At 42.2% G+C, this 18,161-nt stretch overlaps 2 protein-coding genes across 2 annotated transcripts; one reads left to right on the top strand and one right to left on the bottom strand.

Annotated features, from left to right (window-relative positions):
* Window positions 1-6,577: 6,577 nt before the first annotated feature.
* LOC133746265 (probable 3-hydroxyisobutyrate dehydrogenase-like 2, mitochondrial) lies at window positions 6,578-7,938 on the top strand. The gene has a single exon (XM_062174439.1). The coding sequence runs from the start codon at window positions 6,733-6,735 to the stop codon at window positions 7,651-7,653; it is 921 nt and encodes a 306-aa protein (XP_062030423.1). The 5' UTR covers window positions 6,578-6,732; the 3' UTR covers window positions 7,654-7,938.
* Window positions 7,939-12,446: 4,508 nt separating this feature from the next.
* On the bottom strand, window positions 12,447-13,999 carry LOC133745266 (probable 3-hydroxyisobutyrate dehydrogenase-like 3, mitochondrial). Its single transcript, XM_062173323.1, has one exon. It carries the CDS (start codon window positions 13,845-13,847, stop codon window positions 12,903-12,905), a length of 945 nt encoding a protein of 314 aa, XP_062029307.1. The 5' UTR covers window positions 13,848-13,999; the 3' UTR covers window positions 12,447-12,902.
* Between the last annotated feature and the right edge of the window lie 4,162 nt (window positions 14,000-18,161).

The raw sequence follows: 18,161 nt of genomic DNA on the forward strand, positions 1-18,161 counted from the left end.
TTAGCGGGAGACTACGTCCACTTGAAAGCTTATACTAGTGTGTCGAGCCTTGCGGCCTAACAAGATTACAAGAGATGTAATGGAGTGGATGAGTAAGTGGGAAGGAGTCTCCTTTTATAGGTGAAGGAGTGCTATTCCTTTACATGGTTTTCGATGTGGGACAAGCAAAGATAACTATTCTAGTGTAGAAAGCCTAGTTTGTGAGGGCAACTTTGCAAGGCCGGAAAGGTGGCTTCCCGGCAACGGATTTGAGACTTCCGGATACCGTAGCGTAGCTTGAACATATGGCTACAAGATGCAAGTAGCGGTTGGTCCTCACCATGTCTTGTGGGTGTCCCAAAGAGGGTGTTACTTATGCTTGGTGATGTAGCAAAGTAGCTTGCTAGTAGAGGTATCTACAAGTCCCCGAAGTCCCCAAGTAAGAGGAGCTTCTTGGTTGGGGAGTTATACACATGATGTCACCAAGCATAAGTAACCGGGCGGTACGGAGCCCCTACAAGTCCCCGAACTCCGTAAGCAAGAAGGGACTCGTTTAATCTGCACAACAAAGGCAAAAAACAGGCATATGTAGAATGCTCGTTGCATTGGGCAACAAATGTGAGTTGCATTGATATGCGTTGGCATATATGAACGTATGGGGTGCGTGATACGTGTTAATGCATATACGCGAATGGTGCCGAGTACGATCGATAATGACGTACAAACTCGAGAACGCGTATGGTCGTGTGAGCGTATGGATTGCATATGATAAATGTAAGTTGCATGAGCGGTGCGAAGGTAAGCGCTTGTAACTCATGAACGATGACCGCGCGTACGGTTGTGTCTGTTTGGTTTTCGCTCGTATTAATGGAACGAGAAAAGAATTTGATTTGTCGCGGTCGGTAAACGACAAATGGTAGAAAAATTCAATGTTCCATTAACGTGTGGTGTGTCGAGTAGACATGAGCGTAAAGCTCGAGGATTGCCGGGAAGGCATGAGCGGAAAGCTCGTGAGCGGGAAACTCGGGGTTGCCGGGAAGGCATGAGCGGGAAGCTCAAGGGTTGCCGGGCAGGCATGAGCGGAAGCTCGTGGGTTGCCGGGAAGGCATGAGCGGAAGCTTGTGGGTTGCCGGGAAGGCATGAGCGGAAGCTCGTGGGTTGCCGGGGAGGCATGAGCGGAGGCTCAAGGGTTGCCGGGGAGGCATGAGCGGGAAGCTCGTGAGCGGAAGCTCGTGGGTGCCGGGAAGGCATGAGCGGAAGCTCGGGGTGCCGGGAAGGCATGAGCGGGAAGCTCGTGGGTGCCGGGAAGGCATGAGCGGAAAGCTCGTGGGTGCCGGGAAGGCATGAGCGGAAAGCTCGTGAGCGGAAGCTCGTGAGCGGAAGCTCGTGGGTGCCGGGAAGGCATGAGCGGGAAGCTCGTGGGTGCCGGGAAGGCATGAGCGGGAAGCTCGTGGGTGCCGGGAAGGCATGAACGGAAGCTCGGGGTGCCGGGAAGGCATGAGCGGGAAGCTCGTGGGTGCCGGGAAGGCATGAGAGGAAAGCTCGTGAGCGGAAGCTCGTGGGTGCCGGGAAGGAATGAGCGGAAGCTCGGGGTGCCGGGAAGGCATGAGCGGGAAGCTCGTGAGCGGAAGCTCGTGGGTGCCGGGAAGGCATGAGCGGAAGCTCGGGGTGCCGGGAAGGCATGAGCAGGAAGCTCGTGAGCGGAAGCTCGTGGGTGCCGGGAAGGCATGAGCGGAAAGCTCGTGAGCGGAAGCTCGTGGGTGCCGGGAAGGCATGAGCGGAAAGCTCGTGGGTGCCGGGAAGGCATGAGCGGGAAAAGCTCGGCGGTTGCCGCTGAGGCGAGAGCGTGAAAGCTCGGCGGTGCCGCTGAGGCACGAGCGCAAAAAGCTCGGCGGCGCATTAACGGGTAGCTCGAGGTGATGCCCTGAGGCATGAGCGTGACCGTTGCTAATTATGCTGGGCTGTATGTACAAGTCCCCGAAGTCCCCAATCAAGGAGGGTGTTCTTGCGGGTTGATACCAAAGTGTAGCTTTGTGCCGTATATCAAGCATAATTAGTGCGAGTGCGTCGTCCATCTAGAATTGGTTGGAGCGAACGCTTTTGTCCTTTCGGGTGGGCCCCTGCCAGGCCCTGCGAGGAGTCCCCCACTCCTGGCTATAGACCTCCGGATGGTCGGAAAATTGTTTGATGAGGGGAGCTGCGCGGAGCAGAGGGTGTTGGGTAGCGAGCCCAATCTTTGGTACCCAAGCATCGGGGTTAACTGCCGGATCAATGGCTGCCGTGGGCTGTGTTAACTAGTCCCTTTGCTATTTCTCAGAGGAGAAACTTGACTGCAATGCCGCGTAGCGGTCATTGTCATTATGAGGCGTTGCCTTACCGCTTGGCGGTTGAATGAAAAATGATAAACACATAGAGCAAGTAATAATATTTTGTTCGAGTGTCCCATGTTTATTTAATTGAGTTGCAATTAAAATAGAAGCATGGCATATGTATATAGCATGTACTTGTAGTGTGGATGCTACTATCATTTTTGCATTTTTGTAGATATGCTAAAGGATCATTGAGATCGGTATGTGAAACATGGCATATCTAGTATGTGAGATCTAGAAAGTGTTGCCCAATCTACGAAATGTTGTTTGGCATGCTCAAAAGTTATGGAAGCATGTAAAGATATATCAAGTGTGATATTCTATAAGCATGCTTAGAAGTAGTAAAAGCATGGTATTAGCATGGCATTAGCTCAAAATTGAAAGAGCGTAAAAGATAAGATGTAGTGACTTATCTTGTGCCGATTTGGAGCGAGTTGGAGTTGGACATGATGTAAGTACGCAAATCATGTTGGAGTTGTTCCAAGCATGACGCTCCATCGCTTTGGTTGGCCAACGGAGGATGTCCAGCGGAGGGTGGCCAGTGATGGATGGCCAGCGGAGGCTGCCCAGCGGTGGATGGCCAGCGGAGGTTGGCTAGCAGAGGATGTCCAGCAGTGGATGTCCAACGGAGGTTGTCCGGCGGAGGATGTCCAGCGGAGGTGGATAGCTAGCGGCAGATGTCCAACGGAGGTGGATGGCTAGCTGAGGTTGTCCACTGGAAGTGGATAGCTAGCGGAGGATGTCCAGCAGTGGACGTCCAGCGGAGGTTGTCCGGCGGAGGATGTCTAGCGGAGGTGGATAGCTAGCGGCGGATGTCCAGCGGAGGTGGATGGCTAGCGGCGGATGTCCAGCGGAGGTGGATGGCTAGCTGAAGTTGTCCACTGGAAGTTAGCGGAGGATGTCCAGTAGTGGACGTCCAGCGGAGGTTGTCCGACGGAGGATATCCAGCGGAGGTTGTCCGGCGGAGGATGTCTGGCGGAGGTGGATAGCTAGCGGCGGATGTCCAGCGGAGGATGGCCAGCTGAGGTTGTCCACTGGAAGCTAGCGGAGGATGTCCAGCAGTGGACGTCCAGCGGAGGTTGTCCGGCGGAGGATGTCCAGCGGAGGTGGATGGCTAGCTGAGAAGTCCGGCGGAGAAAACTCGTCAGCGGAGGAAGAAGGCCGGCGGAACTCGAAGCTCAACGGAGGTTTTGAGTTCGGCGGAGCAGCGGAGCTGGGTGCTGAGAAGATGATCGAAGATGGAATGGTGGTGGCCATGGTGAACAGATGATTTCCATGGGTGCCCAGACCAGGTGGAGGCTGCTCAGCGGTGAATAGTCCAGCGGAGGTGGAAGGCCGGCGGAGGAAGCTCGCCCAGCTGAGGAGAAATCTGTGCTGTGGTGGTGCTGATGCTGGCACTTGCCGCTGGCGGTGCTGGCAATGGGTGCTGGGTGGCCAGAGAAGTTTTCTGGGTGTCCAGAGTAGTTAGCGCATAATTTTGTTTTTTTTTTGTAGGTCAGCGTTGACCAAGCCCTGTTCGGCGTTGACCAAATGTTGACGGGCGTTGACCGACTCTGCCGGGCGTTGACCGGCCCTAATGGCACAAGTTACCGCTAAGAATTTCAATTATATAACTCAAAGAAAGAAATTATTTTGAGCTCGGTTAATATGACTTAACTCAATGGTAAGTGACGAAGCCTTTGTGTGTCGGCTTCCCACAGACGGCGCCAATGTTAACGTTAGTGACCGAGGGGGTCTCTAGTTAGCTTAAGTGAAAGAGAGAGAGAGATTGACACGAGATGTATAGTGGTTCACCTCCCGCCTTAGCGGGAGACTACGTCCACTTGAAAGCTTATACTAGTGTGTTGAGCCTTGCGGCCTAACAAGATTACAAGAGATGTAATGGAGTGGATGAGTAAGTGGGAAGGAGTCTCCTTTTATAGGTGAAGGAGTGCTCTTCCTTTACATGGTTTTCGATGTGGGACAAGCAAAGATAACTATTCTAGTGTAGAAAGCCTAGTTTGTGAGGGCAACTTTGCAAGGCCGGAAAGGTGGCTTCCCGGCAACGGATTTGAGACTTCCGGATACCGTAGTGTAGCTTGAACATATGGCTACAAGATGCAAGTAGCGGTTGGTCCTCACCATGTCTTGTGGGTGTCCCAAAGAGGGTGTTACTTATGCTTGGTGATGTAGCAAAGTAGCTTGCTAGTAGAGGTATCTACACATACTTATTAAACCTTTAAGGGTGGTTCTAGTCAGACCTCCAAATTTGCTATCTAGACCTCTATTAATTTTTGTAAAAATTATTTTTCCGTTTTACCCTCTATTAAGAAAAACAATCGAATATATCTGTTAGCAGAGACCTCCATTTCTGAACCTTTACTTTTGCTTCACCTACGCTGACGCTGATGCCTTATTTGTCAGCCACAAGACCTGAAAGAACAATAAGATTCCACCTTTGGCAACGTATTGAAGTACCCAAACTTTATTTCAGCAGCAAAGCGACCAACAAAGACATCAAAGGATTCAAAACTATAAGACCCAGTAGATACATAACTCTATAATTAAGGAACTACACCAAGACCCATTGGTGCCCAGAGCGCAAGACGTCAAAGAAAACTCATTTCAAGGCTAGGGAACTAAGGTTGCAGAATTAAAAAAAAAAAAAATTCAACTCTTCTTGTTTTGTTATTGGCACACCCACTCTCATACTACTCTTGATGACAGTATCTTTCGTTCTTCTACTAAAGCATGAATTCTGGCCAATATTCAATCTGTACATACATCATGGGATTTGCAAATTTTAAGATGTAATGAGTTTATAATTACTTGATCAATCGAGTTTGCCCAGAGCATAATTACGTCAGAGAAAACTTCAACTCTTATTGTTTTTGTAATTATATTTTTGTATATAAAAGAAACAATCATCCCAACACATTGATTTGCTCTAGAAGTACAGATTTTTTTTTCCTTTAATTTGGAGCTCAGCCCAACCATTTTTCATGTTTTTCTTCCATCTAAACATCAGCCCAGCCAAATTACTTGAGCTGCTGGGTCATAATTCAATCTTAGATTTGAGAACAAGTTTCAATGTATATGGAAGCTACGCATTACCAGTTATGCAGGGCTTAGGTTGAACAAGAATAAAACTTGTTGATTAATCTCTTTGGCTTGTAGTTAAGTGGAAAGAGATTTACTCATGATGTCTGCAATTCAGTAAAATTGAGAGAGATGGTTGTTCTCTTCTCCTAGTATGTTTTCAAAAGGGGTAAAGTAGGAAATACAATTTTACAAAAATTAGGAGAGGTCTAGATAGCAATTTAAGAGGTCTGAATAGAACCCCCCAAAAATTCACTTTTTTGAATACTTCAAAAGCTAAGTACATCTCCTTAGTTTTACCAAAACACCCTTAAACAATTAAATCTATATTTTCAACAATTTGTTGTTTTTTTTTAATCTCTTATCAATTCAACCAAGAAAAATTTTGTGAGGGGAGTTGCTTACATTTTTTTTGTACTTTCAGTGACGGAATCAAAAAGTGATTCTTGGAGAGGCCGAACAACTAGACAATTTTAAAGATTTTTCTTTTAATTCATATTATAGGCTTTTATTTTTTATTTTTTATTTTTTGCAATATGGATGGCTGTAAAAAAGACTTTTGGTCCTTTCAAGAAAAAAAAAAACACTTTTGGTTCTCAAATAATTTAGTAATAGCTACACCAAAATTTTCCAAATCAAATTGTTTTGATTTACTTTTGTATTAAATGATAAGGCCATATATAGAAATTAATTATTTTAGGTAAATTATAAAGTTATATAAGGAAATTCTAAAAAAAGTTTGAATGTTATATTAATGCGATTGTCCAAAAGAAAATTGAATGTTATGTTACTAAGGGAGGTAAGAAGAGTATTTGTTTTTATATTTTTTTTCCTCTCTTTATCCTTATTTGTGTTTTCATATTAGTTGACAAAATTTATTAATAATTGAAAAAAGATGGAAGTCCAAATATTAAGTTCGGAGGTCCAATTAGAACCACCCAAACAAAAACAAAAACAAAAACAAAAAGTCTAGAAATTCTAGCAAGGAAAGGAGTAAGGAACTTGATCATTGATGCAATCACAAAAAAGATTAGCCCCCCTTGGAGAATACAGCAAATCATTGAGGACATCCACAAAATTGCCTCGCAGTTTTTAGGACATATGTGCTTGAAGGTTATGTCCTAAAAACAAATTTTGCGGCATATGTTTGTGCTCATCTAAATCTAAGTTCCTTGTATTTTCTTATAAAAAAAAAATATAAAAAAAAAAGGTCTAGAAATTCTACCTCGTTGAACAAGAAGTAGAGTCTTTCCTCATAGCAAAACTCAGCATCAGACTGAGCTTCCTCTCCTGCGTCAGCTCTGTGATGGGGACTCCTTACCCAAACCCCATCTCTCCTGCCCAAACCCGCATAGGCTGGATTGGCATCGGCGTCATGGGTGCCGCCATGGCCTCCCGCCTTATCTCAGCCGGCTACTCCCTCACCGTCTACGCTCGCACTCCTTCCAAAGCCGCTCCCCTACAATCCCAGGGGGCCCACCTCGCCGACTCCCCGTTTCAACTAGCCCAACGCGCCGACGTCGTCTTCACCATGGTGGGCCACCCGTCCGATGTCCGATCAAATGTCCTCGGCCCAAACGCCCTTCTTTCCGGCCTCAATCCCAACTGCGTCACCGTCGACATGACCAGCAGCCATCCCGCCCTCGCGCGTGAGATTTTCGCCGCCGCACGCGCCAAGGACTGCTGGTCCGTCGACGCGCCGGTGTCCGGCGGTGACATTGGCGCCAGGGAAGGCAAGCTTGCTATACTCGCCGGTGGGGATGCTTCGGTGGTGAAGTGGTTGGCGCCATTGTTTGAGATTATGGGGAAGGTTACTTATATGGGTCCAGCAGGGTGCGGCCAGAGTTGTAAAATTGGTAACCAGATCATTGTGGGGGCGAATTTGCTTGGATTGAGTGAAGGGTTGGTGTTTGCGGAGCGGGCCGGGTTGGATGTGAGGCGATTTATGGAGGCGGTGAGGGGCGGCGCGGCGGGTTCTAAAGTAATGGAGTTGTTTGGGGAGAGGATGATTGAGAGGGACTTCAGGCCTGGTGGTTTTGCTGAGTACATGGTGAAGGATATGGGGATGGGAGTGGATGTTGTGGAGGAAGGTGAGGATGAGAAAGTAGTAGTGTTGCCGGGTGCTGCATTGTGCAAGCAGTTGTTTTCGGGTATGGTGGCTAATGGGGACGGGAAGCTTGGTACGCAAGGTCTTATCACTGCTATAGAGAGGCTCAATGGAAAGTGAGGTGAAATTATTCCCTTGATTTGAAAGGTGTGCCTAGTGGTTTGAGTGTGTTCATTTTGTTCGTATTTATTGTATCAAGAAGAAGCCGCAGAACTAAGATGTATGTATAAAAGATAGGCTTATGTTTCCTGTTATATATATTAATTAGTTTGTTGAACGCTACCATTGTTCAGTAGGATACTTATGCAATGTGTTGATGCATTGTCATGTGTCTTTTCTCCTTCCTGTAAAGCATGTTTCAGACAAGCAATTGATATATTTACATTTGAGATAAGCAGTTGATTATTTGCGGTTTCAATAACAGTTAATGAACATAATAGTGTTCTCTACACCCCCCCTTCTAGAAATAGGGTTACATTTTTTATTTTGATAAAACTGAAATTCTTCGCTATCCTGGCTTCAATTATAATTGCCTAACTTATGAGATGCATTATTGCGAAGTTAGAGATCAACAAAGGCGGAACCAGGAGGAGTGTTCACAGGCGCATATATATTTTTTTTTTCTTTGGGTTGAACAATAGGTGAGAGTGTGAGACCATATAATTGAAACAAGTTCATTCATTTTCAATAAACATTAACATGATTAAGTAGCACTAATATTATAGACAAAAATTTAAGACATTATTAGAGGGTGATTGTCAACTTGACGAGTTGGGAAATAGTAAAGAGTTAGATGTCTTTATTTTTACAAACTATAAGAAATTTAGAAGAATACAATGATCAAAGAGGGGCACCTCAAGGACAGAGCTAGCTTAGGGCTGCCTATTACAAGTTTAAAACTGCTTGCTTTACATATTTATTTACTGAAGGCCTAATATTTCCATTTTCCAATCAGTTACGATCTGTGATGTGTTTCCTTGCTTATGTTTTGTGAAAAAACATTTTGTAATAGCTGTTGTGGAAACTAGAATTTGAATAGACATAGGCACTATGCATTTCAGCCTTGATGATCGATTTCACTGTGCATTCTGCAATTTAAAAGGAGTGATACTAACTAACTTCTTCCCAAAAGCATGTTTGAGTAAGAACACTATTGTAGAAAAGCTCAAAGAGTTTTTGTGGGATAGACTAGTACATATCTAACTGTAGGTCTTCTTTGGCAATTTCTAGAGTTGCTAAGGGACAGGTGTTTCAAATTTTACACAGATATTTCACAACTGCCTTGCTCTATTCCTATCCCACAGGGAAAAAAAAGTGCTTCCTTATTTTTCGCTCAACTGTTTTCAAGATGTGCTGTGTCCACTTCTCTTCGTAGTTTTTGGTTTAAAAGTGTACATTGCAGCTGTCTCCGAATTTGTTTCATTATTCTAGTAGTTTTCCTTGAAAGTCTATGTAGGTTCCCAGTTATGGATTAAAGGTAAATGCCTCATCATAGTTTTCAGGAAAATGTCACGGCGGTTACAAAAATCAAACCTATAAATTTTCATAATGTGATATATGCATATGCATGCGTCTCCAAATCTTCTTTGTTTCTTGTATTTCTTCATTTATCCTATCTAGGCTGATCATCTGCATTCAATTTGTCCATTTTCAATTTCATTTATAAATAATATCATATATAAATAACTAAATATATCAGTGAAAATACTTTTCTTTGCCATCTTCCTTGATTATCTGTATTCCCTTAAAAGTGCATTTTGTGAGTCACCTTCACGCAGCAGCATTTAAATAATCTTTCCCTTGTTTTTATCATTTTTAATATTATGGAGTATGGTTTCCTTGTTGTCAGTGTTGCATCTGTTCAGTTTTTTATAAAAGTTTCATTTCTCAAAAAAAAAAAAAAACAAATATTAGTGGTGTTTTGTTGTGAATGTGGTTCTGTTCTTCTTATAAGCGTACCATAGTGATTTTTTTTTGGAATTTTAATCACTTGTCACTCCTAAATCATCTCGTAATTAGCTTTTTCTACATTTTTGTTTTCCATGGTACCTTTGAGAATTTGGCTAGAATTGTCCCTAATTTTTTTTATTCCAATGACCTTAGCTTTGACAAGTTGTAGTGATTTTTGTTTGGAATTTTAATCACTTGTCAATCCTAAATCCTCTCGTAATTAGCTTTTTCTACATTTTTGTTTTCCATGGTACCTTTGAGAATTTGGCTAGAATTGTCCCTAATTTTTTTATTCCAATGACCTTAGCTTTGACAAGTTGTATCTGGCGGCAGAAGAATAGAAAATAAGGTCAATGAGATCAAATGTTGGAGCCCTACTGGATTTAGAACATTTTAGTTATACAGACCAAGGCGAGATACTGACCTCCCTTCGTAAGGCAAGGTGGCTTTCCCATTCCATCTTTTTCCAATGCAGATTGCGTCTCTAACTTGTGTTAATTTGGTCCAACTTGTAAGCTGTGTTAATCTTTTTAACCAAAATGGTAAATGTATATACTGTTTTAGCACATGATTACTACTGTTTAAGAATTAAAAGCATACTGCTCCTTAACTTACTGTGCTGTCTGGGAGCCATTTTCTTGTATCATATTGCTATCTAAACTTATAGCTATTCATAAGAGTGAGATGGTTTCATAGAGATAGATAGAGTTGCGCATGGCATTGCTGTTGCTTGCTTCTAGTAATCAACAAGATCAAGGTCTGTTTCACCCTTTGATATTCTGTTTCTTTGTTATCCAATTCACTTTAACATTTCTTTCTACTCCTTGTATATGGTTATACTATTAGTTTGGATTTAAATTCTTGTGGAGTCTGATTGATTTGGGTGGGATTGCCCGGATGTGATGAGCTGCTGGTATATATCCATGGTATATACTCTTGAGTCTTGACAGTGCTCCTTTTTTCTGAGGTACGTACAGTTATGCTTTTTCACTAGTCTTATTCTGTTATGTTTGTGGGTTTGAGATCGAGTAATAGGTCTACAATGGTTGTTCTGTAATGTTATTTAAATTAGTGCATGATCTGAATGATAGATAGGAGTATTAGAAAGTTGAGCATTTGGAAAGAGATTAGTCCAGTGAGCATTAGCAACAGCTCTGCCCAAACGTTCATATATTCTAGAATCTGCTTGTTGATTATTGCACTATGCGAACTGATTACCCAGAGAATGTGAAGATATAAGTTCACAATAATTTAAAAAGGTCATAAAATTTGTCATATAGTTTGTAGTTTTCCTAGCTCCTCCAAGCTGTTCATTTAGGTTTCAGATACAAATAAAATCTCCAATGATAATCCAGGGAGATATCTGAATCGGTTTTAACATTTTTAGTTCATTCCAAAGGTTCATATGAAGTTCTTTATGAGGATACATATATAAAAAAGTGTGTAACCAAGACTGATTAGAAGCAACATCCATTACATTACAATGCAAGTATCTGGAATGTCTACTGGTTTTGAGTGTGCATTGCACCTGCCCCCCAATTTGTTTCATTATTCTAATAGTTTCCTTGAAAGTCTCTATAGGTTCCCAGTTATGGACTAAAGGTAAAATGCCTCATCATCTTTTTCAGGAAAACATCACGGCGGTTACAAAAATCAAAGAAAAATGTGGTATTTGCACATGGGTCACCAAATCTTCTTTGTTTCTTGCGTTTCTCCATTTATCCTATCTAGGCTGATTATCTGCACTGAATTTGTCCATTTTCAATTTCATTTATAAGTAATATCATTGTAAATATAAATAATGTCATTGTAAATATATCAGTGAAAATAATTTTCTTTGCCATCTTGCGTGATTATCTGAATCCCCTTAAAATCTCAGTTTGTGGGTCTCCTTCACGCAGAAACATTTAAATAATCTTCCTTTTGTTTTTCTTTTCTCAACTTATTAGAAAATTTGGTTTTATCATTGTGAATTTGGTTATGTTTTCATGTGTGTACTATAGTGATTTTTGTTTGGAGTTTTGATCCATTGTAAATCCTAAATCCTCTTGTAATTGGCTTTTTCTGCATTTTTGTTCTCTATGGTACATTTGATCATTCAATTTGGGTAGAATTGTCTTATTTTTTATTTCATTGACCTTAGCACTGACAAGTTGTGTCTAGTGGAGAAGAATAGAAGATAAGGTCAATGAGATCATATATATAGGAACCTATTGGATTTAGAAGATTTTAGGTATACAGACCAAGGTGAGAGACAGACCTCCCTTCCTAAGGGCAAGGTGGCTTTCCCATTCCATCTTTTTCCAATGCAGACTGCCTCCCTAACTTGTGTTTGTTTGGTCCAACTTGTCAGTTGTGTTAATTGTTTTAACTGAAATGGTAATGTGTAGACAGTTTTAGCACATGATCACTATTGTTAAAGAATTAAAGGAATTCTGTTCCTTAACTTAATTCTGTGCTGTCTAGGAGCCATTTTCTTGTATTGTATTGCAATCTAAACTTATAGCTATTCATAAGAGTGAAATGGTTTCATAGAGGTAGATAGAGTTGCGCATGGCATTGCGTGTTTGTTTGCTTCTAGTAATCAACAAGATCAAGGTCTGTTTCACCCTTTGATATTCTGTTTCTTTGTTATGCAATTCACTTTAACATTTCTTTCTACTCCTTGAATATGGTTATACTATTAGTTTGGATTTAAATTCTCGTGGAGTCTGATTGATTTGGGTGGGATTTCCCGGATGTGATGAGCTGCTGGTATATATCCATGGTATATACTCTTGACAGTGCTCCTTTTTTTCTGAGGTGCGTACAGTTATGCTTTTCACTAGTCTTATTCTGTTATGTTTGTGGGTTTGAGATCGAGTAAGAGGCCGATTTTCAGATCGTAGAGAACTCAAAAGTTGAGTTCTTTGTCATATGGTTTTCTTCGAGGGAGACCAAACCTCCTTATAGTCTCAAACAAATACAACTTCAAAATCATTCCTTTAATGAAACACTCCTGGAATTTATACATCACAAAGACTAGATAATAGGACTTAACTGATCACTCTAAACACCGTAGAAATTAGATTAGACAGCTGCATATATAACTGTAAAAGATAAATACTACTACTGTAACTAATCACCAACACAGATATGCATCAGTAAGTCTAAGTCAACCTACAATTAGGCACATATCATGTTCCAACACAAGTGAGAGTTCACTTTCTAGGGAATTATATGAAGCAGCAAATATCCATGTTCCAGGACCATCACTTTTCTAAAGTCCAGAAGGGAAGCATGGTAATTTTCTTGCTGAAAACTCTCTATCTTATTTAGGGAATGAAAAAAGAAACTAGCAAAGACATAGCTAGTGATACTACGGGAGAAACAAACATGTCTAGGTTCCCCCATCAGTTTCACCAACAGCTTATTATTCTTCAACGAGTAGAATTGTCGATTTCAGATATGCCATTGAGCCTTTGTATAACAGTGATAAGGCCCTGAAGGCCGAGCTTTGCATCCCCATTAGCAACCATCCCAGTAAACAGTTGCTTGCACAATGCAGCACCAGGCAACACCACCACCCTTTCATCATTAGTTTCCTCCACAATATTTAATCCCATCCCTAAGTCCTTCACAATATACTCAACAAACCCACCAGGCCTGAAGTCCCTCTCGATCATTTTCTCCCCAAATAACTCCATCAACGTCGATCCTGCCGCCCCTCCTCTCACTGCTTCCAAAAACTGCTTCAAATCCAAGCCAGCTCTCTCTGCAAACACCAAACCTTCACTCAACCCGACAAAACTCACCCCTCCCACAATGTTATTGGCTATCTTGCAACTCTGGCCGCACCCTGCTTCACCCATATACGTAACCTTCCCCATGATATCAAACAATGGTGTTAACCACTCGACGACTCCAGCATCACCGCCAGCAAATATTCCAAGTTTCCCTTCTCTGGCGCCAACATCTGCCCCGGAGACTGGGGCGTCAACTGCCCAACAATCCTTCGCACGCACAGCTGATGATATCTCACGTGCTGAGGCTGGTAGATTGGTGGTCATGTCCACCGTGACGCCGTTCGGGTTTAGGCCTGAAAGGATGCCGTTTGCCTCCAAGATAACTTGTCGTACATCTGGTGGGTGTCCCACTATGGTGAAGACAACATCACTACGTTGAGCAACTTCGAAAGGGGATTGGGCTAGGAGGGCACCTTGGGATTGTAGTGAAAGAGCTTTGGAAGGAGTGCGAGCATAGATAGTGAGGGAGTAGCCGGCTGAGATGAGGCGAGAGGCCATAGGAGCGCCCATGAGGCCAATGCCGATCCAGCCAATGCGGGTCTGAGAAGGAGTTATGGGGTTTGGGTAAGGAGTTCCCATGTGTGATAATTCCTACTAAGCTGAATCTGGTGTTGGATAGCACTGAGAAACTGATGAAGGACTTGTTGAAATCTCGAATGCCTTGTTCATCGGCTTTGGCTGCAGATTTAGGAGTTGACTAAAATAAGCAGGAAACGAAGAAAGGACGATGACATATATAATTAAGAGTAATCTTAATCTTAGAATAATGTAATCATAAATCGGTTGCGTTTAGTTTAATTAAACCTCATTTGGTTTTTTTTTTTTTTTGAACTCAATCATCAACTTGAATCACGCTCAAGCTAGAATGGCACGGATACATACCTTCTCTTGCCATACCAAGGACAAGTTTAGGACGTGGTATGCTAGCATCACCCATTAGACAACCAGTGCTCATTTATTTAAGAAAAACGAGCCTAAGAACTATAACAAAAACTAGCACATAGTAATTAGGCAAAGTTTAGAAAAAAAGACAAAATTAAATTTGCTCCTTGCCCTTAACAGTTGGGCTAGGAGGTTTAGAAAGATAAGCAAAGCAAGTCTCTTGCGCATCAGTCACCTTCTTCGACCTTGGAGGGTTCTTATTCTTTGCCCCTAATGGCCTTCCTCGTTTCTTTTTGGCATCAGAGTGAGCAGAGACCAGCTCCTTGGGGACGAGAATATTGCCAGGCACTTCAACCATCCCTATGGACTTAGCAGAGAACCTACTGGTGAACATGGGGATCTTTTGTTTCTTGGCATGAACCTCGGGGAGGAGAGGTTTGAACAGCTTCGGTAGGAGGAACTTGAGCTTTTGGGGAGATTTTGTAGGAGAGGGAGGTAGGTGACGCTTGTCACCCCTATTCTCCTTGGTCACTGCCTCCAACTCTGCAGGTATACCTGTGTTGTCAGAAGTTTTCAAGCTAGGAGTGCTCTCTGCCGGTTCGGATGGTGACACCTTCTCAAGCTCCAAGCCCTCAGTCAGAGTTGTCGACTCAGAATTGGATACATGGTTAGCTGGGTCTGCAAGCACCGCCAGTGCTAAAGGTTGGTGGACTTCCTCATCAGTCTCAAAGAGATTGAGGTCTCTTGCACGCAGTATAATTGGCTTGCGTGGTTTGTTTGCTTCCTTGGGTTGGAATAGAGACCTGCAAATATTCGGTAGGATCGGTGTTTGCACACCCTGAAAGCGAAAGGTTCCGTCAACAAACTTGTTAGCAGCAAAACCCAAAGACAATGGTCACACTTTCCCAAGGACCAACAATATCCTTTCTCTGGTCCCCTGTATATGATGTAGTATGACGCCCAATCAAAGGGCAATGATCACCCTCATGATAAATCAGATTACAATGGTCACACTTTCCCACCAAGTGCTCAAAAAAATAAGAAATTTCAGCTTCAACTCCAGCTGCAAGTCTTAGGGTTTTGTTCAGAAAAAAAGGTTTGGAGATATCATGAGCCACATGGACTCGAACCTTGCCTTGATTCGCAAAAAGCTTTTCATCCAGTTCAAGGAACTTACCAGCCACCGAAGCAATGTTTCTAATCATGTCAGGCTCCTCAAACAGCGGTGGGATGTTGTTGATGCGAACCCAGAAGAAGAGTAGGGTCAGAGCAATATCTTCAATGGGCGCAACACCATCATATTCCTGAAATACGATCAGGGCCTGTTGGAACCTCCACGGTCCACCCTTCAGAACCTTATTGCGATCCTTCCTCAGATCAAAAGCCAGAACGAACCGATCTGGTGCACGTTCTTGAATCTTAAAGTCCTTATCCAGGACCCATACTCGCCGGAGAAAGCGTTTCAGGTCATTCAAGGCGACCGGCTTCTTGACCAGAGGACGTGCCAAGAGAAAAGACTGCTTGGCTCGTCGTTGGATTCCACCAGAGGTGTGGGAAACATCAATGACGTCCCTGCTAGCAAGTGCCAGCGATGCAGCAAAGGAAGAGGTGACGGCGTCGATGTTGGACATGTTGGCGGTATTGAGATCGGAAGGGGATCGACAGACGTCGCTCAGTTTGCTAGGGCTTGACGGCTGCACACAGAGCGTTGCCTTAGGGTTTAACAATATAGAGACAAGTTTCATCTAATTCTCAAGTGTATTAGTTGAATGTAATTAAACCTCATTTGGTTACGCGCACTAAGATGCTTTATATATATTAGAAAATTACTGTTAAGTGTTGTCTTGAAACTTTATTTAAGCATAAATTGATAGGAGCATTTTAATGCGACGTTTTAATAGTTAATTCTTCATGCTTTGTTTAGTTATTTCCTTAACTGAATCGGTTTTTAACTTAGTTTCTATTTTTAGGTACATTGGAGCAGATGAAGAAGAAAGAAGCTTAAAAGAGCCTGAGAAGCAAAGGAAACGTTGGAGATGACAAAGGCAAGGCACAAGGGATGCTGAAATGAAGAAATGGAGTATTCCTGTTCCAACTAGGAATCTCAGTAAAAGTAGGAATCCTGGGTCAACTAGGAAACATGTTTGAAGAAATGAAGAAAAATGGCGAAAAATGTAGAGTCCGAGTTGGACTAGGAAACCTACTTCTACCAGGAAAAGGAATCCTAATGACCTCCTAATGACACAAGGAGTCCCAGTTGAACTAGGAAAGCAAAAGAAGATTCTGGAAGGTTCAAGAACATTTCATGTGAAGAGTCCTTGTTTGACTAGGAGTCCTGAAGACATAAGAAGTCCTGATGGGGTTAGGAAACTTGAGAGCACTAGGAGAAAAGACGCATGAAAGGCCAAATCAGGAAATCTGCCTGTACAAGTCAGTCAACTTCGACAGATCATTGAGAGCAGCTCAGAACGAACTAGATGATGATCTTTATATTGTTGGAAAGCCTCGAATGTCTAGTTTCTAGAGCTTTTTACAGCTTATCAATATCATTTTTCTAGAAGAAGTTATAGCCGATTTAGTGTCAAGCTGAGCATGAATCTGACTTTTGATTGGAATTTCTGTTTTGTGAACATCGAGAAGCCCATAGACGAATTTATGCTTCATATTTCAAATAATGTTGCACATGTGCTGTCCATAGAGGATTCTAGAAGGATTTGGCATCATCCTTGGAGAGTTTTAAGGGATCACAACATGCAGATTGCTTGTTGCTCACACTCCTATTTGGACGAAATTATAGGATTAAAATCAGAAAAATCCCTTATTATTTCGGCAAATATATCTTCTCCAAGATTTTAGAGACTTCTCATTAATTGGTTGGTTGACGCAGAAAAGATTACATGGATTTATTTGATTGGTTGGAACTGTGTGGATCAATCAGATAATTCCTAGAAATTAAAAGAAGGATCCAGAAGACTTGGAGACTAAGACTTGCCGTCCCCTATAAATATACACCATTCTAACGTCAAGTATCATCAATTCTTTCATTCTTTTTACACATCAAAAGTTCTGTTTCATTCTCTAGTCTTCAGTGTTCTGCGTCTTTAAGCAAAGAGGAGAAGAAGAAGGAGCCGTGAGCAAGCCCTAGCCACCATCATCCACCCTTGTGCCATAGCCATTGAAGTCTTGCTTTCAAGTTCTTCAAGTGTTCAACGTCTACAAGTGTTCTTCATTCATCCCTTCACGGTGTAATTCAATCTTTTTTCCTTGTAAACTCTTTAGTTTTTCTTTGTTTAAATTTGTGAACAATGATTTCTAGTTAACACATAACGTTAAGGGCAAAGTTTAAAGCCCGTCTCTATGTTTTGATAATAAAGTTGTGATTTCTATGTGTTGATTTATATGTTGCTTATGTGAGATTGCTTAATTGATTTTATTTTACAGAAATTTTTTATATGTTTATGTTCTTTGAGTGCACGCTTAGGATATATGCATGTAATTGAAGCTAGATTTAGGTAAACAATTCACCTAACAGTTTTGTGAACCTATTTCAGAAGTAGTAAAGGCTTTGGACAAAAGTCGAGATCAATTAAGGAGGATTGCAAAGGTGCTTTCACTTAGATTAAATATCCAAGGAAAGTAAAATATGGGAAATCATTTGCTTAATTACTAACGTTTCACATGGTCAACTTCTTTCTCATGACATATCTAGAAAATCAACTATAGGGATTGTAATTTGTTTTCATTCATATGATTGTGGTTTTAATCTTTGTTCCTTTTTTTTTTTTTTTTTTGAGTTAAAGGAACATATATTCATCTGAAAATCAGAATAGGTCGTTACATACCCTTCCGCTGTCATTTAAGGGCATAGACAGACAAGAAGCTAGTGATAGTACCCACAAGTGGTACGTACATATAGTCCTACTCATTATACATTCAAATACGCAGAGGTAGCGAAAACTCTCATTTGGTACTACTCCAGAGGCACTAGAGATACATAGAGTGCATAGCTTC

Source organism: Rosa rugosa, chromosome 4 (assembly GCF_958449725.1).
Source record: "Rosa rugosa chromosome 4, drRosRugo1.1, whole genome shotgun sequence".
NCBI classification, from domain to species: Eukaryota; Viridiplantae; Streptophyta; class Magnoliopsida; order Rosales; family Rosaceae; genus Rosa; species Rosa rugosa.

What these genes read in the sequence shown, in the direction of transcription:
- LOC133746265 (XM_062174439.1), top strand. Translation starts at nt 6,733, where the DNA reads ATGGGGACTCCTTACCCAAACCCCATCTCTCCTGCCCAAACCCGCATA.
- LOC133745266 (XM_062173323.1), bottom strand. Translation starts at nt 13,847, where the DNA reads ATGGGAACTCCTTACCCAAACCCCATAACTCCTTCTCAGACCCGCATT.